Source organism: Quercus lobata, chromosome 4 (genome assembly GCF_001633185.2).
Source record: "Quercus lobata isolate SW786 chromosome 4, ValleyOak3.0 Primary Assembly, whole genome shotgun sequence".
NCBI lineage: Eukaryota > Viridiplantae > Streptophyta > Magnoliopsida > Fagales > Fagaceae > Quercus > Quercus lobata.
The window spans coordinates 45,050,570-45,074,052 of record NC_044907.1 but is presented as its reverse complement, the minus strand read 5'-3'; the positions used below and the strand labels follow the sequence as shown (position 1 = coordinate 45,074,052).

At 41.3% G+C, this 23,483-nt stretch overlaps 3 protein-coding genes across 3 annotated transcripts; 1 reads left to right on the top strand and 2 right to left on the bottom strand.

Annotated features, from left to right (window-relative positions):
* Positions 1-7,837: 7,837 nt before the first annotated feature.
* Positions 7,838-12,855, bottom strand: LOC115985287. Its single transcript, XM_031108246.1, has 5 exons — positions 12,508-12,855; positions 12,098-12,201; positions 10,333-12,016; positions 9,604-10,215; positions 7,838-7,852 (listed from the first exon to the last, which is right to left on the bottom strand). Exons 1-5 carry the CDS (start codon positions 12,853-12,855, stop codon positions 7,838-7,840), a joined length of 2,763 nt encoding a protein of 920 aa, XP_030964106.1.
* Positions 12,856-12,984: 129 nt separating this feature from the next.
* On the bottom strand, positions 12,985-13,755 carry LOC115985286. Its single transcript, XM_031108244.1, has one exon. The coding sequence runs from the start codon at positions 13,753-13,755 to the stop codon at positions 12,985-12,987; it is 771 nt and encodes a 256-aa protein (XP_030964104.1).
* Positions 13,756-20,677: 6,922 nt separating this feature from the next.
* On the top strand, positions 20,678-21,517 carry LOC115985285 (F-box/kelch-repeat protein At3g06240-like). The gene has a single exon (XM_031108243.1). It carries the CDS (start codon positions 20,678-20,680, stop codon positions 21,515-21,517), a length of 840 nt encoding a protein of 279 aa, XP_030964103.1.
* Positions 21,518-23,483: the final 1,966 nt, after the last annotated feature.

The window sequence follows — 23,483 nt, the reverse complement described above, 5'->3', positions numbered from 1 at the left end:
CACACATGTAGGTCACATCATTATCTGAAGTAATTAACCTTAACCCTTGCTCTAAGTCACCACCAGGTATTAAATAATAAATTTTACTATTAATAGGTCTCCCAGCATCAACATAAATGTCTTGTATCTCAAAATGACTTAGTAGATCTGGATCAACATTACCCATTACAGATACCTCACCACCTATATACTCTAAACCAAGGTTCCACTCAAAATTCCCACTATGGTGAATAGTAAAATCAAAATGAATTTCAACAACCATCTATAGGAGTTAAAACACATGCACAAACAATAGTAATTAAATACATAACCAATACATGCACAGAGAGCACCAATCATTGACAAAAGCAAAATAATTTCATACAACATAAAATATCATTTAACATGGGGTCAGGGGAGATAAGAAACACAACCAACTAAACAATTTATCTCTATGGGACCACAAACAACCTAAAGATGCATCTACCTAAAATATTCCTAGGGACCACAGTCATCAATGTCAACTATAAAAGCAAGAAATTATTTAACAGAAAACCTTTAATTTGAATCACCTTCATCAATCGTTACACATTAAAAAAGAACAAACACAACAATGGTAAACCCTACAAAGTAATTTCATACCTGATATAGAGGAAAACCCAAGCTTCAATACACCCCCTCCTTGCTTGCAAATGTTCAGATTTCACTTTGGCAATCTAAGTAAAAAGAGAAAGGGATTATGGGTTTGGGGATTTTTAGGGATTCTAAGGTAGAGAAAGGGAGAGAGCTCGTTCTTCTTTTTAGGGTTCTATTTTGGTTCTAATTTTGGCTTCTTTAGTAAAGGAGATTTTCTAACGGAAAGGGTAGAGATGGGTAGCGAGGGTCAAACGGAGGCCACCCTAAGTAGGTTAAGTAATAACTTTTAAACCACAAGTGGGCACTGTTAAAACGGGTCAAACCACAGGTGGGTAAAGTGCAATTTCCACTTTCATTTTTTTTCTCACTTCAAATCCATTCTAGAATTTTAGATCGAAAAGCAAATATCTTAACAAACTAACAGTTGAACCGGCTTACGATTTGAATGGTTTTCCAAGTTAGACCTCGGTTCAAGTAGTTCTCTCATATTGTTTACATGCCCGGTTCTTATATATAAAAAACTGTTTTCATGAACGGTTCACAGTTAAACAAAAGACATGTTATGTGGAAATAAATTAACCAACCTTGTTCTCAAAAACCAAGAAAATAGTGCAAAACACAATTTGCTTCCTTTTTGTTCTCCCCCTTTTTTTATTTTTTTATTTTTATTATTATTTAAAAAAACTAAAATGAAATGCATGAATGTTATGCAATGCAAATCCTAGGAAAAAAAAAACACACACACACACACACAAAACCAAAGAACAATGGTCACAAAGGGTAGAGCAATGAAGCACAAGGACCATGTCAGAAAGACTCAATTAGTTCGAGTTTTTTGCATCCAAAACCTTTTAGATGCACTATGAATGTTTATCGCCTTGTCAATACACATTACATTTCTTTCGTAGAATGGGGGAGACAATTCATGGTAGAGAGTCATGTTCCTATCATATCAAGGCAAAGGGTGTTCTTCAAAATCGTGTTTTAATCCTAACACGACCAATTTATTAAGCAAATTGACACGACATTACGTACGTAACACACTTAGTATACATGTTATGTTGAGCTAACACAAATTTGACTCATTTTAAGCTATTTAATAAACATGTATTGTGTTAACTTGGACATGACCAATTTCAACCCATTTAATAAATGATCTAAAATGAAGAGTTTATCAACAATTTTATATTTAAATTTGAATTTAAGTTTGATAAAAATGACATTTATTAATATGAACTAGCAGCATGAAACACATGTAAACACATGGATGCATTTAAAATTAAACTCAATTTTTATTATAAAAATATAAATAATTAGTCAAATTATTAAAAGAAAAAATAGCATGTAACACATGCATTAATGCATATGTATAGATACAGTTAAAATTAAGCACAATTTTTATCATAAAAATATAAATAATTAGTCAAATTTTAAAATTTTAAAGTAAATATAATTAGTCGCATACTAAAATTCTTATCTAAATTTGATACTACTTATGATTTTTTTTTTCTAATTTTTAATAAGATAGACCGTATGGTAATTTTTTTGAGTATATGTGATTGGTTTTTTTTTTTAATTTTTTTATAGTTCATTAATATTAGGGTCTTAGTATTTTGCACTCAATAACTCACTTGGCACAAAGATTAAAAAACTTAAGTGCAAACATGGCACAAACTTAAGTGGATGATTATAATGTGGTCTCCACATAAATTTAGACACATGATGCAAAATTGGATTCTAATTTCAAATTCTAATTGAACTTTATCTAAACTTTGCCTATGTATATATATATATATATATATATATATATAGATATATATAGAATCATTTTAGGTTGATTTTGTTTTTAAAAAGTCAACACAGAAATGACCTAAACCTTGTTATCAATCATATCAAAGTGGGTCAAACCTTTTTAACATGAACTCATTTACAACTTTAATTTTGCATTTAGCCTTTTAACCTCTTTTCATTAAGGTCTTCTTAATTGTTACCCAAAAAATCAATTTAACTTATTTTAACTATTATATAAAAGATGGCTAGTTGTTGTGTAACACCCCAAGCCTTTTTCTTAAGCAAATTTTAGATGTGAATAATACCTCAAATGAATTTTATTTTTCTTTAAAGTGGTAAACTATTTTTGCAGAGGTCTTTTGAATATTTAAAGCATATAATGACATTTTTGTAATTTGTGGTAATGAACTTGGTGAAAATTAAGGAAGTGAAGAAACCTAAGGGTAGACTGGTAAATGTTTCCTCAAGATATTTGTAGTTAATGGTCCACAATGATCAGCACAGCCCCTCCTTGGATCCACATGGTTCTCACCCTCTTCTTGTGTCCTTCTCTAGCTTCTTCTTCTCTTCTCATTTTCTCTACCCCATGGCTGACCCATTGCAAGCTTCCTCTACTCTAAACCACCCATCATCACCACTTAAACGACCTAAACCCCAACAGCACTGCTCCATTTTAATGGAGGCAGCAAATGTTCTCCTGGAGTTGCTAAAACAGTGGTGTAAAGATGAAATTTTCTTGGATTTACTTTATTATTGTTTTGGTTATGGTCTAAAGCTTGTGTAGAGTCAATCTCTTGGGTGGGGATACTATTTTGATAAGGGTGTTTCTCCTTGATGATGTTTAAAAAGTGGGTAATGCAAGCTTTAGATATGGGTTGTGTGAGATGTTTCTTTTGGTTTTGTATGATTTTTGCTAAACTTTGTTTTGTGGTTGCTTGCTGTGTTAATTTCTTAAAATTCTGGTGTCTATGTATTGTACCAATGATAAAATGGTTTGTTGATGATGGACACATGATATTTCTCAAAAGGGGATAGGAAGTTTGGAGTTCAAAACGACCATTTGACCGTACTTAATCTGTTTTCCGTTGAAACTCTGCACACATTGTAGTTAAAAGTTCATAATAACTACCATAGATTGAATCTGGAAGCGTTAGATGGCTATAATGAAAGCTAATACACATGTCTTTTACCTGATTCAAGTCTCAAAGCATTTTGGTTAGTATAATAATTATAATGATTTTTCTTTTGGGACTGTAAATCTGTCCCTGACAGATTGAGTAAGCTGAATTACGTGATTTTTAATAAATTATAGAAAAATAATTTTGAGCTGAATTTTTGGTGGTACATATTAGACATATAAAAGCATCTCCCTATTTAATTTCAAGTTTTTTGGATAATACTAAGTGGACCAAATGAATTTTATAAAAAGGGCTGACCTGTTGGAAGTTATCTGAAAGTGTGAATAGGATGTTGAGACTTTAAGGAATTTATTCAAAGCTTTTGTTGTGTGATTTAGCTCATAAGTTCATATGTGCTTTCTTTGACAAATTTTTTACTTTAGCTAATTTTACCATGGATTGGTAATGACATGTGTAACGGCGGATTTTGGGACCCAGGCCCAGTGAGCAGGCGATTCTGGCCCAAAAGACCCTCAACAATGAATTTGTAGAGAGTGGGTCGAAGAACTAGGTCAAGACAGAGTGCACGTAATTGTTAGTAAGTCATGCAACCATTTAAACGTGGGAACGTTTTATTAAGCCTCCTGGGATAACGATTCATGGAACAACAACTTAGGCTTTTCTTACAGAACTTCTCTCCTTTTCTCTCTCTTTTCCTTACTTTTTGCTCTCCAGCTTCCGATCCCCTGATCATGGGGGTTTTCTTCTCTTATATAGCATCCTTCGAATGATAATGGCCCTACACTTCTTGATCATCTGGGCCTCTACTTGAGTGCCTGTCCCATAGGACATCATCCTCCTTTTCTGTGAGTTGCACTGGCCAAGATAATACTGTTCTCCTGTCCTCTCCACATTAATACGGCTGGAAAAGTAGCTTCCTTGCATTTAATGCGGCAGTTGTGGTTACCCCCCTGTGCATCCAACATTTTCCTTTGACTTGGGACGATTTCCCACTACGTGAAGGGTGTGTGTTGGACTCCCATTTGATGCGTCCGAGGAGACATTCCTCCTCGGACGCCTCTTAAACAGGCCCGGCCCGGCCCAACAGGGTTGGGCTGGAAGTCCTCTGGCCATGTCCTTACTTCCTGTTATGGTTGGGCCCCGCATGGGTGCCAAGGCCCACTGTTGACTGATGAACTTTACCCCCACAATAGCCCCTCAAAATTCCGACTCTTTCTTCTTGATCCAAGGAGGAAAGGCGGGATTTTGATACCCACTGGATAGTTCGCTGGGGATCCCTACTTTGCACGTGCGGAGGCGTGCCCTTACGTGCCTCATTAATGCTGCAGGCATTATTGAACCTGGGGGAAGTAATTGTAGCTTTTGGAGTTTTACGTTCTTTCAATCCAACGGTTGGAGACCAGATCAACGATGGACAACATTTCATTTGCTCTAGGCGGGAGTGTGTCTGTCCAACTCCCTCTGAGTATATAAGGTTTTGGAAGGCGTTCCTTCCTCGCTTTTGACGAACACTCCAGTATTCAGAATACCTTAGAGCCTTCTCCTTCAGCGCGTTCTTACCTTCGCCGCCGTTCTCTTGAAGATTCCGTCGAGCTTCTTACCCGTAAGTGCACGCTTCTTCTTCGTTACTCTTCATTAGACAAACTGCCTTCACGTTGTCAAGGATTAGAGGGGATGGGTAGGCTTGAAAAAATGGTAAACTCTCCGGCCGGTATGGCGGGCTTCAGGGTGAAGTATCGTATTCCACCGGAGGTAGGTTTAGAGTATTGCCACCAGGAGGAGATTTTGTTCAAGAGAAGAACGGGGGAAGTCGCAATTCCAATGATAGCCTTCGTGGAAGGAGGAATGACGATTCCAATGGGGAGAATAACTAGGGACTACCTACGTGGTCATAGGTTGGCCCCACACCAGTGCACCGCGAACCTGTTCCGGATCCTGGGGTGCGCCGACACCTTAAATGACCAGATGAACCTCGGCCTTTCATGGCACGACGTGGTTCATCTTTATGAATGCCATAAGCTCGGCGACTCATATTACCTAAAGTCCAGGACTGACGAAGTGAGGTTGATATCCTGTCTTCCCAAGTCCAGCAAAGGCTTGAAGGACAACCATCTGATCGTCTCCGGACCATGGCATGACGGCCTTCACTGTCCGACTAGGGCAGGAGAGCCAGGTGGGGTGTCATAGAATTAGATTCCATGGGGAGAACCTTAGTTTCGAGCTCTCCCCTTTTTTTTTTCTTTCTTTCTTTCTTTTCCTTTTTAAACTTGTTGGTTTGGTTGCATGCCTCCTCGGACTAACATAAACCCTTTAACGGCCTTTGCAGACAAGGAGCGAACATCCCCTCGGCTGAGCTTGGTCAACGTCCCGGCTCTAAATTTCCTCCTGAGATCTGAGATTTTCGTGAGTGAGGACAGATAATTACGGTCGGCTCCTTTGATTTTGGACTACGTTCCTCTCACTCGATCCTTGGTGGACCCCGGCCAAGCTATAAGGGCTGGCAGTCCAAGATTGGCACGTATTGACGTATCTATACCGGGGTTCCTTGCTTCAACAGACTTACCTCCTATTCAGCTGCCTCCCCAACGTGCCTTTCCCCCAGTGGTTATCCCGGAAGAGGAGGCTGGTTCTTCGCATTCATCCTTGGAAGAACAAATAGACCAGTTCCATTTTCCCGAGGAAGGAGAGGTGTCGGCCAGGGTAGTAGAGCTCTCGGACTCCGACGCCGATCTAGACCGTGCTTCAGCGGCTCCTGATACTGGTCTAGTCATCGCACAAGTTGACACCAGCGAAGAAATTGAAGAAGAAGGAATGGACTTGAAGCCGAGGACAGGCCTCAGGGGCCTTCTATCCAACAGGAGCAAAGGGCAGTCCTCTAAGGATGTCTCGAAGGAACAAGCTGCCACTAAGGCTCCCGCTCCTCCTCTCCCTCCCCCCTCGTCGAATGCGGCGCTGCAGCCTATACCTAACTTAAGGCGAAAAAGGCAGTTAGAAGAAACGGAGGAGGGAGAGATTGGCCGTGAGAAGGCCAGGCCTCAGAAGAAGGGCAAGGAAACGAAAGAGCCCCGAGATAAGAGGACTAGGTCCACTGATACCCGAGACGAGGCAGCCACTCGTAGGGAACAACGAACATGGTCGCCTCGGATCGAATTGGACGGCGCCCCGATCCCTTGGGATGCGACCCTATGGGAATCCCAACGAGAGCAGGCATCATACTTGGCCGAGGCCCTGCAGCAACCTCTTCTCTTGCCTCGTGATATGGAGGGGCTCAGAAAGACTCGCCAGTCGAAACTTTTCATGTCCTTGAAGAGGGACATGGCCATGGTAAGTGGAATCTTCTATCTCGTCCCTATATTGCGCACCCTATTATCGTCATGTTTTAATAGGGTTTTTATTTACTTCCGAGCGCAGGTCACTCAACAGATTTTTGTTGCGGAGGAATGGGCCAAGAAGGCTTGCGAGGACTTGCATAGGGAGGCTCAGTCCCGCTATGCCGCCGAGAAGGCTGCTGGTGATCTCAAACAGGATTTTGAGTGTCAGGATAAAGAAATAAAGGAGGTGAAGAAGGCTCATGCGAGCGCGGAAGCCGGCCTTAAGAATGCCGAAAAACAAGCTGATGAACTGCGCATAAAGCTCCGCCAATCTGAGGAGAAATTTACGGCGGAGCAGCAGGCGGTCTCCACGCTCAAGGCTGAGCTTGCAAAGACCAAGGAGGAGGCTCGCTTGGCCAGGGAAGCTGCTGAGAAGGCTGTGGCGGCCTCCTATGAGCGTGGAGTTCATGATACTGAGGCTAGGCTGGCCGAGGAGGTAGCCATTGTCTGCAGGGAATACATCACCACGTCTTGGGGTGTAGCCCTGGATCGGGCAGCTGTCCCAATGGATTCTGATCTCAGGAAGGCTGAGAACATCTTCTTCCCAAAGGATGTACGCGAAATTCCTGACCAGGATGTCTCCAAAGAGCCTCTTCCAACAGACTCCTTTATTCTCGAAGCTGGGGGCGATGAGCAGGCCGCGCAGGACAAGCCACCTGAGGACAGCCTTTCCATCAACGAGATCGTCGCACAGGCCAAGGAGGTTGCCCCGGGGACCCAAGCAGCTGATGGTCAGCCCACTCCTGCTTAGGGCTTTTAGGAGACTGGTGTAGGATTTATTTGTCTCATTTTTTGTATTTTGTTTTGTTTTGCCTCGCCAGTGTTTGTAAACAGAACTGCTTTTAGATTTTAATGACAAAGGTTATTTTCTTTCAAATATTATTGTCTACCCTTTTTTTTTTTTTTATCATGAATGGATGTCTATTTCTTCACTAACTGTTGATAACCGAGCGTAAGTGAATGAATACGTGAATAGAACGATAGTTAATAATTAGGCGCACTGGCTGCGAACCTTATTTTTTCAAGTCCCTAGTCCGAAGAGCCAGACAGGATTTGGGCCCTATTTAACACTTATGGAGAACTGCATCGCGGTTAATTTCCCCCAAGTCAGTGGCCGAGGAGCCATGCAAGACTTGGGTTCTGTTTAACACTCGGCTAGAATAGCTTAATTGTTAATTTCCCCCAAGTCTGTGGTCCAGGGGGCCATGCAGAACTTGGGTTCTGTTTAACACTTAGTCGGAATTGCTTTGTGATTAATTTCCCCCAAGTCTGTGGTCCGAGGAGTCAGGCAGGACTTGGGTTCTGTTTAACACCTAAGGAGAACTGCCTCGTGGTTAATTTCCCCCAAGTCTGTGGTCCGAGGAGCCAGGCAGGACTTGGGTTCTGTTTAACACCTAGGGAGAACTGCCTCGTGGTTAATTTCCCCCAAGTCTGTGGTTCGAGGAGCCAGGCAGGACTTGGGTTCTGTTTAACACTTAGGGAGAACTGCCTCCTGATTAATTTCCCCCAAGTCTGTGGTTCGAGGAGCCAGGCAGGACTTGGGTTCTATTTAACACTTAGTTGGAATTGCTTCACGGTTAATTTCCCCCAAGTCTGTGGCCGAGGAGCCATGCAGGACTTGGGTTCTGTTTAACACTCGGCTAGAATAGCTTAATTGTTAATTTCCCCCAAGTCTGTGGTCCGAGGAGCCAGGCAGGACTTGGGTTCTGTTTAACACCTAGGGAGAACTGCACCGCGGTTAATTTCCCCCAAGTCTGTGGTTCGAGGAGTCATGCAGGACTTGGGTTCTATTTAACACTCGGCTAGAATAGCTTAATTGTTAATTTCCCCCAAGTCTGTGGTCCGAGGAGCCAAGCAGGACTTGGGTTCTGTTTAACACCTAGGGAGAACTGTACCGCGGTTAATTTCCCCCAAGTCTGTGGCCGAGGAGCCATGCAGGACTTGGGTTCTGTTTAACACTCGGCTAGAATAGCTTAATTGTTAATTTCCCCCAAGTCTGTGGTCCAGGGGGCCATGCAGAACTTGGGTTCTGTTTAACACTTAGTCGGAATTGCTTCGTGGTTAATTTCCCCCAAGTCTGCGGTCTGAGGAGTCAGGCAGGACTTGGGTTCTGTTTAACACCTAGGGAGAACTGCCTCGTGGTTAATTTCCCCCAAGTCTGTGGTTCGAGAAGCCAGGCAGGACTTGGGTTCTGTTTAACACCTAGGGAGAACTGCCTCGTGGTTAATTTCCCCCAAGTCTGTGGTTCGAGGAGCCAGGCAGGACTTGGGTTCTGTTTAACACTTAGGGAGAACTGCCTCGTGGTTAATTTCCCCCAAGTCTGTGGTTCGAGGAGCCAGGCAGGACTTGGGTTCTGTTTAACACTTAGTAGGAATTGCTTCGCGGTTAATTTCCCCCAAGTCTGTGGTTCGAGGAGCCAGGTAGGACTTGGGTTCTGTTTAACACTTAGTTGGAATTGCTTCGTGGTTAATTTCCCCCAAGTTTGTGGTTCGAGGAGCCAGGCAGGACTTGGGTTCTGTTTAATACTTAGTTGGAATTGCTTCGTGGTTAATTTCCCCCAAGTCTACGGTCCGAGGAGTCAGGCAGGACTTGGGTTCTGTTTAACACTTAAATCAAGTAACTGCACAGCAATACGGTACCAAAGATTACATCTTTCATTAATAACAGTACCTTTTCAGGTTGTTTACATTCCAAGGGTGTGGAACTACACGTTCATCCAAGTCTTCTAAAAAGTAGGCTCCTACGCCAGCTACGGAAGTGATACGGTACGGTCCCTCCCAGTTTGGTCCGAGCTTTCCCCATGCGGGGTTCCTCGCAGTGCCCAAGACTTTCCTCAGTACTAGATCTCCAGGCGCCAATGGCCTGGACTTCACCTTGGCGTCGTAACCTTGCTTGAGCTTCTGCTGATAGTTTGCTAGGTGGACCATCGCGCCTTCCCTTCTTTCGTCAATGAGGTCTGAGCTCTTTTCTAGAAGTTTGTCATTGGTAGCGGGACAAAAGGTGGTGGTCCTCTGGGTTGGGAAGTTCACCTCCAGTGGAATGACAGCCTCGGCCCTATAGGTCATTGAAAAAGGGGTTTCCCCTGTGGACCTACAAGGCGTGGTGCGGTATGTCCATAAGATATGGGCTAACTCTTCTACCCATCTTCCTTTTGCGTCATCTAGTCTCTTTTTCAGTCCGTTCATTATGGTCTTGTTGACGGCTTCTGCTTGGCCATTACTCTGGGGGTAAGCTGGCGTGGAATACCGGTTAACAATTCCCAGCTTGCTGCAGTACCTTCTGAAGGCTTTGCTATCAAACTGGAGCCCGTTGTCCAACACCAAGGTGTGCGGGGTGCCAAACCTGGTGACTATATTCTTCCAGAGAAACTTCTTGACATCGACGTCCCTAATGTTTGCCAGCGCCTCAGCCTCTACCCATTTGGTGAAGTAGTCGGTGCCGACGAGAAGAAATTTTCTATTCCCTGTTGCCTTAGGGAATGGACCAAGTATATCTAGGCCCCATTGTGCAAATGGCCAGGGACTGGACATTGGGTTTAGCTCTCCACCAGGCTGGTGTATGCTCGGAGCGAATCTCTGGCATTGGTCGCACTTCTTCACATAATCCAGGGCTTCCTTATGCATGCTCGGCCACCAATAACCTAGCGTTAAGGCTCTGTGAGACAAAGACCTACCCCCCATGTGACTTCCGCAAATTCCTTCATGTAACTCCTCCAGGATGAGTTCTGCCGCCTCTGGGTGCACACATAGCAAATACGGCCCTGAAAACGAGCGTCTGTAAAGATTGGAGTCCTCCGATAACCAGAATCGAGTAGCCTTTCTCCTGATTTTGCCAACCTCAACCTTATCGTCTGGCAAGGTGTCATGCTTTAAGTACAGAACGATAGGGTCCATCCAGCTCTGTCCTGCCCTGATGTTATGTATTCCAATCCCATTGGCCCTTTCTGTTGATGGACGGAGGACCTCTTCTACCAGAATGACTCGAGGTAGGGGTTGAGCCGAGGAGGTAGCCAACGTCGCGAGAGAATCAGCATGAGTGTTCCCACTTCTGGGTACGTGCGTCAGGCGGAAGTGATGAAATTGGGTCTGCAGGTGCTTAACCCGAACTAGATACTCTTGCATTCTTTCGTCCTTTGCTTCCATATCCCTATTTATCTGCCCCACAATAAGTCTTGAATCCGAGAACATGTCTACGGATTTTCCCCCCAACTTCCGGATCATTCCCATTCCTTCCAATAGCGCCTCATATTCGACTTCGTTATTCGTGGTTGAAAACCCGAGTCTCAATGACTTCTCTATGGTTATCCCTTCAGGTGAGAGCAGGACAAGTCCTAACCCTGAGCCCCTTTGGTTCGCTACGCCATCGATGTGTGCTTTCCACCAGGTGTTTTCATGCTGGGAGACCGTGCTAATCATCTTCTCATCAGCCCCTAGAGGTCCCACCACGTTTTGTTCCTCTAGCATGGGCTCCGCAAACTCTGCTATTAGGTCGGCAATGACCTGGCCCTTTACAGCAGTACGAGGCATGTACCTAATATCGAAAGCGCCCAAGATCGTTCCCCACTTTGCAATTCTGCTTGTGTAATCGGCACTGCGTAGGACAGACTTTATGGGGAGTTGTGTCAGCACCACCACAGTGTGCGCTTGAAAGTAGTGTGGAAGCTTTCGCGTGGCCTGCACGATAGCCAAGATAGCTTTCTCGAGGGGAAGATAACGTGTTTCTGCCTCCTGCAGTGATTTACTAACATAATAGACTGGTCGCTGTGTGCCGTTGTCTTCTCGGATTAGCACCAAGCTCACCGCATGCAAGGCTACCGCAATGTAGGCAAACAAAACCTCGTCGGCATTTAGACTGGACATAATTGGTGGTCGGGCGAGGTACTCCTTTAATTGTTGGAAAGCTACAGCGCAGTCTTCATTCCACTCAAATCCTTTCCACTTGTGTAATAGGAGAAAGAATGGCTTGCATCTATCTGCTGAGCGCAAGATAAAACGATTTAAAGCTGCTATCATACCAGTAAGCTTCTGGACTTCTTTAGGGTTCCGAGGAGGCTGCAAGTTATGGATGGCTCTTATTTGGTCGGGGTTAGCCTTAATGCCTCTGTGAGTCACCATATAGCCCAAGAATTTTCCAGATCCCACTCCAAATGAACATTTGGTTGTGTTCAGCCGTAGTTTATACTTTCTTAGTATTTGAAAAACGTTGTCAAGGTCGTCAATATGGTTGAGAGCCAACTTACTTTTAACCACCATGTCGTCTATGTACACTTCAATGTTTTTACCCATCTGCTGTTCAAACATCTTGGTCATCATCCTTTGATAGGTTGACCCGGCATTTTTTAGGCCGAAGGGCATCACTTTATAATGATAATTCCCAACTGGGGTGACAAAAGCAGTCTTCTCCTGGTCTTCGGCGGCCAAGGGTATCTGGTGGTAGCCCTGAAAAGCGTCTAGAAAGCTCATTCTAGGATGTCTGACAGTTGAATCTACCAACCAGTCTATCCGGGGCATAGGGAAGGGATCCTTTGGGCACGCCTTGTTTAGGTCGGTGAAGTCTACGCAGACCCGCCATTTCCCGCTCTTCTTCCTTACCACTACCGTGTTAGCCAACCACTTGGGATAGAAAACCTCTTTGATAGCCCCTGCTTTCTTCAATCTTGTGACCTCTTCTATCACGGCGTCAGTATGTTCTTTCGACGGTCGTCGAGGGGCTTGCCTTTTAGGTGTTATGGTCGGGTTCACGTTAAGGCGGTGGCAGATGAAATCTGGGTCGACCCCGAGGGCCTCATAGGGGTCCCAAGCAAACACGTCTAAATTCTGTCGGAGGAAGGCAGTCAGCGCCGACTTCTCTTGGGGCATCAATTCCGAGCCAATTTGAAAAAACCTCTCAGGGTCAGATCCGACAAGTACTTTCTCCAACTCCTCACAGTTCACCTCCATGGCTGGTCCTCCACTACCCGCAGTTGGGACCGTAGTCAGTAATTGCTATAAGCCGCTCTCGGCTGGCGTGGAAGTTAAGCGATCCTGCTGCCGCAAAATTGTCGACACCATGCATTGCCTAGCTACTCCCTAGTTCCCTATTATCTCTTTGATCTGACCTCCTGACGGATATTTCACCTTTTGGTGCAAAGTTGACGACACAGCCCCTAGTGTATGAAGCCATGGCCAGGCCACGATGGCTGTGTAAGGGGAGTATGCATCTACTACAATGAAGTTCACTTCTACCACCTCTGAGTCTGTTTGCACAGACAACCTTATCATGCCTCTCGGGATGACAACCTTTCCTTCAAAGCTAACTAGGGGGGAATCGTATGGCAACAGGTCTTCCTGCTTCAAGTTCAATCCCTTATACAAATCAGGGTACATTATCTCCACTGCGCTGCCTTGATCAACCAACACCCTCTTGACGTCATAACCTCCTATCCTGAGCGTCACGACTAAGGCATCATCGTGGAGTTGGATAGTTCCTTGTTTGTCTTCTTCCATGAACCCGATTAATGGCGTGGCGCTCATTCTAGCCCTCTTGGATTCCCTGTCATCTAGCTTAGTCGGAAAGCTGCTCACTGACATTACCCTGAAGGGGACAGAGTCTGTCCTTCCAGGAGCGGCGAGAATGACATTAATTGTGCCAATGGGTGGCCTCAACGTACTTTGTCTGGTTTCATTGTTCGATGGTTCTTGCCATCCTTCGGAGCGATGCAGCAGATGCCTCAGCTTCCCTTCTCGGACGAGCCGATCTAAATAGTTCTTTAGGTTCCTGCAATCATCAGTAGTGTGACCGGGCTCCTGATGGTATGCGCAATACAGGTTCTGATTACGCTTCAAAGGGTCGCCAGCCATCTTGTTCGGCCACTGAAAGAAAGGCTCATATTTCACCTTTTCTAGGATTTTGTGAAGAGGTTCTCGGAACACAGCATGGACTGCCTAAACCCCAGTAGATCCAGACTGCTCTACATAGTCCCTTCTCGGCCTATTACTGTTGTTAAATCGTTCCGACCTGAAGTCCCTCCTCTCCTGAGGGACGACCTTCGCCTTACCCTTCCCCGTCTGCTGGTCCTCCTCGACCCTTTTGTACTTGTCAATTCGGTCCATGAGTTGGCACACGCTTGTGACTGGCTTTCCAGTGAGGGACTTTCTTAAGCTGTGTTCGGTCGGCAAGCCCTTTTTGAACACACTGATGGCGACGTCATCATATTTCCCTTCGATCTCGTTATACATTTCCCAGTATCTATCCGAGTAGGCCTTCAGCGTCTCTCCTTCCCGCATGGACAAGGATAGGAGGGAATCGAGGGGCCGAGGAACTCTAGTGCTGGTGATGAAACGGGAACCGAAAGCCTGCGTCAGCTGTTTAAAGGAATCTATGGAATTCGGCTGGAGGGAATCGAACCATCTCATCGCCATGGGTCCCAAGTGAGATGGGAATATCCTACACATTAACGCCTCATCCCTGGTGTGGACGGCCATCCTCTGATTAAATTGGCTCACATGCTCCACTGGGTCGGTCCGACCATTGTATATAGCAAACGTTAGTTGATGGAACTGCCGAGGAAGTGCTGCCCTCTCTATTCTATAGGTAAACGGCGACTGGGAGATGCGATCCAGGGCTTTAGTCATGGCATCGTTGGCCAGGCCTTGGTAAGATGGGCTCTTGTGGCTGCGTTTACGATGTCTCTCTTCCTCGTAGGAAAAGGTCTCGCTCGGGGGGGTTCTTGATCTTCGCCGATATTCATTATCCTCGTCACTGCTAGAGCCCGAGGAGGGTAAAGGACGTTTCTGCTGTGCTCGGCGCAGCTTTTTCTTCAAGTCATCAATCTCTTTTCGTAAAGTCTTTCGATCGTTTTTCTCATGGGATGCATGATCCTTCCCCTTTGAACGGCTTTTACTCGTATAAGAGGTGTTCACGCTTCCCTCTCGTTGGTTATCTTGGTCGTTCCCTCGTTCGACATTTAAAAAATTGTCCTGCCGTTGAGAATCTGCACGTCCGGTTTGGCGCGGGCCTGATCCTTCCATTTCTTACTGTTCACTTGTCAAGACACAAATTCTCCCCACAGACGGCGCCAATTGTAAGGGCGGATTTTGGGACCCAGGCCCAGTGAGCAGGCGATTTTGGCCCAAAAGACCCTCAACAATGAATTTGTAGAGAGTGGGTCGAAGAACTAGGTCAAGACAGAGTGCACGTAATTGTTAGTAAGCCATGCAACCATTTAAACGTGGGAACGTTTTATTAAGCCTCCTGGGATAACGGTTCATGGAACAACAACTTAGGCTTTTCTTACAGAACTTCTCTCCTTTTCTCTCTCTTTTCCTTACTTTTTGCTCTCCAGCTTCTGATCCCCTGATCATGGGGGTTTTCTTCTCTTATATAGCATCCTTCAAATGATAATGGCCCTACACTTGTTGATCATCTAGGCCTCTACTTGAGTGCCTGTCCCATAGGACATCATCCTCCTTTTCTGTGAGTTGCACTGGCCAAGATAATATTGTTCTCCTGTCCTCTCCACATTAATGAGGCTGGAAAAGTAGCTTCCTTGCATTTAATGCGGCAGTTGTGGTTGCCCCCCTATGCGTCCAGCATTTTCCTTCGACTTGGGACGATTTCCCACTACGTGAAGGGTGTGTGTTGGACTCCCATTTGATGCGTCCGAGGAGACATTCCTCCTCGGACGCCTCTTAAACAAGCCCGGCCCGGCCCAACAGGGTTGGGCTGGAAGTCCTCTGGCCATGTCCTCACTTCCTGTTATGGTTGGGCCCCGTATGGGTGCCAAGGCCCACTGTTGACTGATGAACTTTACCCCCACAACATGCTTTCTAATAAGTTGGTAAATGCATATTGTTTGCAGAAGGAAAATTGAAGGCTTTAGTTGTGTTGTAGTCCTATGAGTTTCTTGTATGCTTGTTTGGTTCCCTTTTGGGTAGGGGTACTTGTCTTGGGCTAGTCAAGCTAGACTTTAGAGCCTTAGGTTTGATTTTTGAGGGAATCCTTTCCAATTTATGGAGACAAATTTGATAGCGTAATTTTGTAGTAGACCTTGATACTTGTGTTTCTAGGTTCCAAGGTACTTGGTGATGGAACTAGTAACTTGATTGGTTAAATGTGATGCCCGGTTGAGGTAAATTTGGAATGGACTGCTGAGGTAAGTAGTTTTTTAATGGGATTTTTGGAAAAATAAACATGTTGCATAAATGATGTTTTTGGGTTAGACACACTTTGGAAACTACCTATGGAAACTATATTTTCCTAAAAACTATTGTGTCGTAACCTTGATATATATATATATATATATATATATGTGTGTGTGTGTGATTATAGATGAAAGTGCATCATATTTGGTATTGCATTTGGAGAAATGCATGAATTGTTGATATAGAAAAATGAGCATCTTTTGTTTAATTTTTGATAAGAAAATCATGGATTTTATGGTATCTTAGAAAATTTAAAAATGCTTATTTTGTCTTGTTATATGGGAAATTGATAGAAAATATTTTTGACAAGAATGAAGTTGAAAACGTTACAAACTTTGTGAAAGTTAGATTATTTAAGATTTTTCTGAAACTACCTAAATATGAACTATGTGTTTCAAAGTAATGTAACCTGTGAGTTTATGTGGTTTTAACACCATGTCATGTGTGATTTCCCGGTGATCACCCGATTTGGTTTTCGTAGTCTTTATGACAATGGAATTAAATCCAGGTCAGTGCCCTTTCACTTTGGATGACGCGTTCTTCCATGTTGTCCGTGGGGGGAAGAGGTTTCTTGATTGTGTGTGGGTGAAGCTGCTACCCATGGGGCCAAGAGACCACATGCAAGAGAGGTCTTATTTGACGCACTCTCTCTGCTGCCCATAGGGGGAGAGAAAAACCTTGAGGGTATGGGTGAGGCTGCTGTCCATGGGGCCAAGAGTCTGCATACCAAAGAGGACAATATCATGCCAGTAATGAATGGGTGGATCCCCTGAGTAGTTTATGTGGTAGTTTGGTATATTTGTGATAATTTACCTTACGTTAGATATTATGGTTTTGAAAATTATATTGCTGGTGCTCACAGATTATAGTATATAGTTTCAAGGTATTTACTTTGAGAAACTTTGTGTTTCATTATTAAATCATTCTTGTCATATTATTATTATTGAAGATGAAACTTGCGTTTCCTCCACCCCTATTAATTATGCTACTTACTAGGCCTTAGCTCATCCCACTTTTCAACAGTTTTACAGATAAATTAGCTACACGTTGGGCATGGAGCTTAATTTATTGGTGGTGATTGGAGTGCTATATTAAATTGGGAGACTTGAGCCATAAATGGTTGATGACTCAATCTTAAAGTTCAACGAGATATTAAATAATTTTATTGGAGGTTGGATACTTGAGGTTTGTTAGCCTTGGGCTTGGTAGGCCTAGATTTTCGGTTGAGGTTGCATACCTTAAAGAGGATCATGACTTTGCGCTTATTTTATTTGGAATGTTGGATTGTTAAGTGTATTTGGAGACACATGATTTGTAGTTTGTATTGCTTTTAAATGTGTCATAGAGCTCTGACTTGTATTGTGAAGAGATCAATATATTTATTTACTTGATCAAATGAAAAAAAAAAAAAAAAAATGTCATACAGTCTCTCACAAAGGCTTGGTTTCTCATGCTTTGGACCCTTTTGGGTTTGGGGCGTGAAATGTTGACAATTAAACTAAATATTATGAAAATTCCAAGCCCACTTATTACCTCACGTGTAGATGAAATCCAAATCCTTGACTTACTCACAAACTCAATTTCTCCTCCCCAAGGTTGTCAAAAACGGGATTCTACGTAGAATCGTAGAAGGTAGGTGGGATCATAAATTATAGGATTAGATCGTGGATCGTAAGATCCTACACTATTTGAGAAAAAAAAACCCATTGCCATGTTAAATAATCACATAAATTATACATTAATTTTAAAAACAAAAAATTTGCATCTATTTGATATAATTACCATACATCACTACATCCATTTGTAAACATCATTTAAAGGAGCCAAAAATCTCAAAACATGACACTTTACTCTCCACCCATATTCTTATTACCACCTACCCCTATTATTCGTTCTCCTCTTTCTCCTATGTTACTTTACTTTCCTTTATCTCCTTCTTTAGCTATTCACTTTCTCAATTTTTTTTTTTTTTTTCAACTCAGACTCTCTAGCTATGAACTATGAATCATCAATGGATAGGAAGAATAAATATCTACTTCAAATTTTTTACTTTTTGATATGTATCTGTCTCGCTCTTGTAAACTTGTAGGTACCATTGTTATGGGTTTGTTTTGGTTAAATTTTGTAAAATATCTGTCTTTCTTACTTCTCATAAACCTTAAAATAGAAAAACTAGGTCTATTATAATGTTGTTTTTGATTTGGGTCCAACTAAGCCTACTATCAAGTTAAAAAAAGATTACAAAGAAACTAGGATTGTTTGGGATCATCACAATCTAAGATACTACCGATCCTAAATAATCGTAGTGATCCTACCAAAGATCCTTGAAAGATCCGAATCGTTTTGGGTAGGTGAGATCGTAAGATCATAGGATCTATATCAAAATTTTGACAACCATGCTCCTCTCCCACATGTAGATTACAAACTCTCTTTCTCCTTCCCAGCGTGTAGATGAAACATAGCCAAGACCTTTACTCACTTACAAGCTCTCTTTCTTCGAATAAGTTGGACACTTCAAACCACATGCACTTTTCGGCTTCTTTGAAAACAATGGTTTGCACTCCAAATTCAATGATTATTTGAAACCATAAATGCAAAAGCTTAAGAGTTAAGAGATTTCAATGTTTGGTCTTTTGGGCTTCAATGCAATCACCTCTAACCAATTACACAATACACTTAACACTAAGTAACTGCCACCTGATTTATCCTTTCCCTTTTCACGCTACTTTGATTCTTGCACTGGAAATTTATTTTGTTTATGAAATTGAAGAGTTAGTTTCATTCTCATTAATCTCTCATTAATTGCATGAGCTTACATCACACCTGTCACAAGACAAAATGATTAAGGTGCTCAAATCTATGTAAAGACCTCCAAACTATATTCATTTCTATTAAAGAGTTCTTAAAAAATGTAATATTAATTTTTATACTTGCTGAGATTTACTTAGAAATTATTCCATGAAAATTTATAAAGTTATATATTGGATAAGGTTTCAGTGTTCACTTGAAGGTGGAAAATTTTCACCATGTGGTAACGAACAATTTCTTTCTATTATATGGGTAAATTTTAATACAGTAGATTTGCTTTGATATAAATGAAAATTCTCTTGCATTCTTATATATAGGATTGAATATTTTAGAGAAAATAATAATATTTGTTGTTGCACAATTGCCTTTTTTTCTTTCTTACATGGTTTGTGTCTCTCTATTTTCAATCTTTAACCTATTGTTGTGATAAAAGAAAACTATGTAATTGACTCATTATATAGTTTTAGGAGATTGATCTTTGTGATAGGTTGTTACTAAACTAATTTTTAATATATCAAAATGTATATGATTCTTTACTCTAGTTAATAAATTAATTTACATTTTCATTATAATATATGCAACATTCTCTAAAACCGTCTTACATAAAACATGACATCTTATTGGTAGATATAGAATGGCGCAGGGGCGGCTCCACTTGGAGCCTAGGGAGTTCAAATGAACCCCCTGAATTGAACCAAAAAAAATGATTATAATATTTTTATTTTATTTTTCCTGTTTTGACACTTAAAATAAAAATTTGAATACCTTAACCTTAAACCCAACAAAAATAAACTTAAATATAAACATCTTAACAATAACTTGACCTTTTTAAACACAAAGAAAATTCTCAATAATAAATCAATTTGATCTAAAATCTAGAAAAAAAAATTTAATTAGCCTAATAACAAAAGTAGAATTTGCTAATCTTAAACCTTAGAAAAAGCTCATGTAAATCTTAAGAAATTTTAAATAATTCAATCAAATGAGAAATTAGTGGATGAGTGATTGCTTAACTATGTACATTGTAGCTAGTAGGATTGATAATAAAGATATCACATAATAATTTCAAAATACGAAAAATCATAGAAGAAAATTATAAAACTTTATGTATTAAAGATTTTTTGTTTTTGTTTTTTTTTTTTTTTTTTTTTTTTTTTTTGTGATGTCAATATATTTAATTTATCTTTTGTTTAAAATTTTGTATAATTTATATTTTTTATTGAACCCCCTAGAAAATAATCCTGAAGCTGCCACTGGAATGGCGAACAATAATATTAAATGGAATCATTAAGATATGGAGGAGCAACCCAAACAAAAAATTTGTTGCTACAGTATTTTCTTTCTATATCTAGAGAAGCAAGGTAGCTACTTCAAAAAAATTTTGGAAAATTTTAGCATTTGAAGAATTTGTTGCGGCTGATTTTTGGGATTTGTTCTCCAAAAAAATAGATTTAGCTAATGCTCTCATAGCAACATAGGTAATAAGCCAAAATTTCCCCAACAAAAACAAAAGAGTAGAGAAGCAAGCCAGCAAGTAATAATCACTGTTCCGTTGAAGAAAATGTCCCAAACGTCGATTCTCCGACAGAGCATCCCAGACGACGTCGTACTGAACATTAAGTACCAGTGAAATCAGTGATAAGATTCAAGTGCGTTTCCAAATCCTTGGACTCCTCGATCACCAGTCACCACCCCATATTTCATCTTAACCCACCTTAACAATATCAAAGATGATGATGATCATCATCATCATCATCGTTATCTCATACACATGCCGCTCAATCTTGGTAGTACTAACAGGTCAATCTGTACGGTTGCTTTGGACCGCACGTTTGATACGATTTCTGAGGGAAGAATTCCTTATATTTTTTCTTCCAACTTTGCCCAAATAGTGGGTTCCTGCAATGGCTTATTGTGTATCGCTGATTATGGAAATGTTAGAGATATATATTTGTGGAACCCCAGCCTTAGAAAATTCAAGAAGTTGCCTCATCCTTGCTTATCAAGGCCAAGCTTTGCTTTACTCAGATTTGCTTATCATTCCCAGAATAATGACTACAAGGTTGTCAGGATTTCATCTTCCCCTTTGTCTCTACATGAGATTGAGGTGTACACATGTTTGGATTCATGGAGAAGGGTTGGATTCAACTTGAAACCCGATCTTAAGTTCTTTGATAAAGATCATTTTTTGCCAACCCCATTGGTTAGTGGAGCTTTACACTGGATGGCAGTTATGAGAGAAGGAGAAGAAAATCACAAGGATAAAAATATGATTATGTCATTCGATGTCAATAGTGAGGTTTTCGGAAAGCTAGCACTGCCTCATGTTTCTATCGATGCCGACAACCTTCATAGATGTCTTGCATCATTCAAGGGGAAATTGGCTTTCATTACATCTGGACACGGTGAACAAATTGGCTTTCGGCACTCCATATGGGTGATGAGGGAGTGTGGTGTGGTTGAGTCTTGGAATAAACTTTTTGTTGTACCATTTCCCCAACAAACTGATTGCATTGCCTTTACCGAGTATGGTTCACTTCTGACTTTTTGCTTCATCCACAGCAGTCCACTAGAGATGCAGAAATACAAATTGCTTTTGATTGATGCCTAAACTCTACAGCAAAGGAAGGATCCTGATATCCAATATCTTTCATCTGTAGCTGCTTTCATGGAGAGCCTTGTTTTACTTGATGGAGCAAACGTGGTGTCTTACTAAGCAGATGGTTGCATATAAGAAGTGAAGTCATTAGTGGTATTCCTTTTCCTTTAGTAGAAGGCATGATAGTATTGCTAAATGCTTGATTTTAATCCCAGTTTTACATTTTCCTTTTATGGCTCTATTATTTATATGTTAGTATTTGATATTTTCATGTGGATGGTTGTTGTGCACATACGCAAGTCCAGCAATGTTAACAAAAAAAATACTTGGCCAATGTAACCCGTGATATCAATGAGAAGGAGATAATTTTTATGACATTGAGTTGGTTGAGCAATATGTGATCTTCCTATATCATACTATCTCTGGCCTCTAAGAGATGTATCAAGGTGAGGAATGCTATTTTACCATGCTTAGCTGGGTTCAAACACATGTTTGATGTCAGCGGATGTGTATTAACATGTTTAAGGGCTGAAATGTTGTGTTTCTGTTAATACTGTTGTGTTCTTTATTTTACAGAAACATGGTATAGTTTATACTACTAAGGGATTTGTTCGCTAAACTAGTTTGGCTAATGAGGAAGAACTTAAAGGCATATAGAGATTTTAGGTTGTGAGGAACATTTACTTTTCCTCTGCATTGATGGGATTTTAGTGACCCAATTTATTTATGAGAAAATTCAGTCGATGAAGAATCCATATACCACTTCAATTGTATGTCATCCCAAGAATATTTTTGTACCATATTTGGTTTCTTGCATGGACATCAACTAGTCATCTATATATTTGGAAACCCTTTGGAAGAGGTTCCATTTTACTTTCAACAACTTGATATTGACAAATATTTGAATTCTCAAACTCTCTTTCTATAGCACAAGTTCACTTGTTGTTGATACCAGAGGAATTCTTCCTGATTTCTTTTTTAAGTTTATGGCATAAATTACTTTCTTTGAACAAGAAAAAAAATTCATAAATTCATTCCTAAACCTCTATCAGAGCAATAGTTATAGCAGTATCCCCATGACATTGTACATTGTCCATTGACCTCCCAACTCTGTAGCATTATTTGTATTCCTAGCACTATACATCTTGCAAGCACATATTTTCTCAAGTAATAATTAGATAACTGTTTTATCTTGGGAATATATTTGATGCTAACCCACCTAAGTACACTCACTCTTTCATAATCATAATTCTCTTACTTTCCTTCTTTCTCTCTCTCTCTCTCTCTCTCTCTCTCCAAAAGATGGGGCCATATACACTGATCCACCAAAGAAGTAACATCTGTCTCCCTAACGACATCATGGTTGACACCCTAGTGATGCTGCCTTTGAAATCATAGATGAGAGGTTCAGGTGCATTTCTATAAGCCTAGGACTCAAACTCAGCTTATTAACTGTAGTGGCTCTCTCTTCTACTTTGATTCTTGCTAGAACCAATGCTGCTCTAATATCTGATATCTAATAATAATAAGAAAGAAAAATAAACATAGATGAATAGAAGACAAAGGATTGATGGGCCTTTTACCTTGGGCTGATATTCTAGGTTGTTGGCATGCATGCTTATATTTATTTTTTTAAGCACAATCCTTGGTTTGGAGAGGTCCCACTAATATTCTATCCATATTTCTTTGTGATGGTTTTGGTAAGATTTTCAAATTGGCTTCTTATTTGGTTGCAATGGAGAATCTTCATCATTGCCAAAAGTTTGTTGAAGTGGAGCAGAGTAAGGGGATCTAGAGTTTGTGTCTTCCTTTTCTTAGTTGTTGGTATAGACTGTTGTTTTATGTCCAAGGGCAGTGGAGAGAAAATGTTGATAGGCTCTTGCTGCAGTGTTTAGTTATAATTTGGTTATGGCTGCAATTGTTTCCTTGTTTCAGGTTTAGCGGTTGACTAAGTAGGTTGTTGAGATATTAGGATGGT

Coding starts and splice junctions, on each gene's coding strand:
- LOC115985287 (XM_031108246.1), bottom strand. CDS start 12,855: ATGGAGGTGAACTGTGAGGAGTTGGAGAAAGTACTTGTCGGATCTGAC. Junction 12,202..12,507: donor GGTTGGCTAACACGGTAGTG/GTAAGGAAGAAG, acceptor TTTGAACAGCAG/ATGGGTAAAAACATTGAAGT. Junction 12,017..12,097: donor GTTTTTCAAATACTAAGAAA/GTATAAACTACG, acceptor GGTGACTCACAG/AGGCATTAAGGCTAACCCCG.
- LOC115985286 (XM_031108244.1), bottom strand. CDS start 13,755: ATGGCTGGCGACCCTTTGAAGCGTAATCAGAACCTGTATTGCGCATAC.
- LOC115985285 (XM_031108243.1), top strand. CDS start 20,678: ATGCCGCTCAATCTTGGTAGTACTAACAGGTCAATCTGTACGGTTGCT.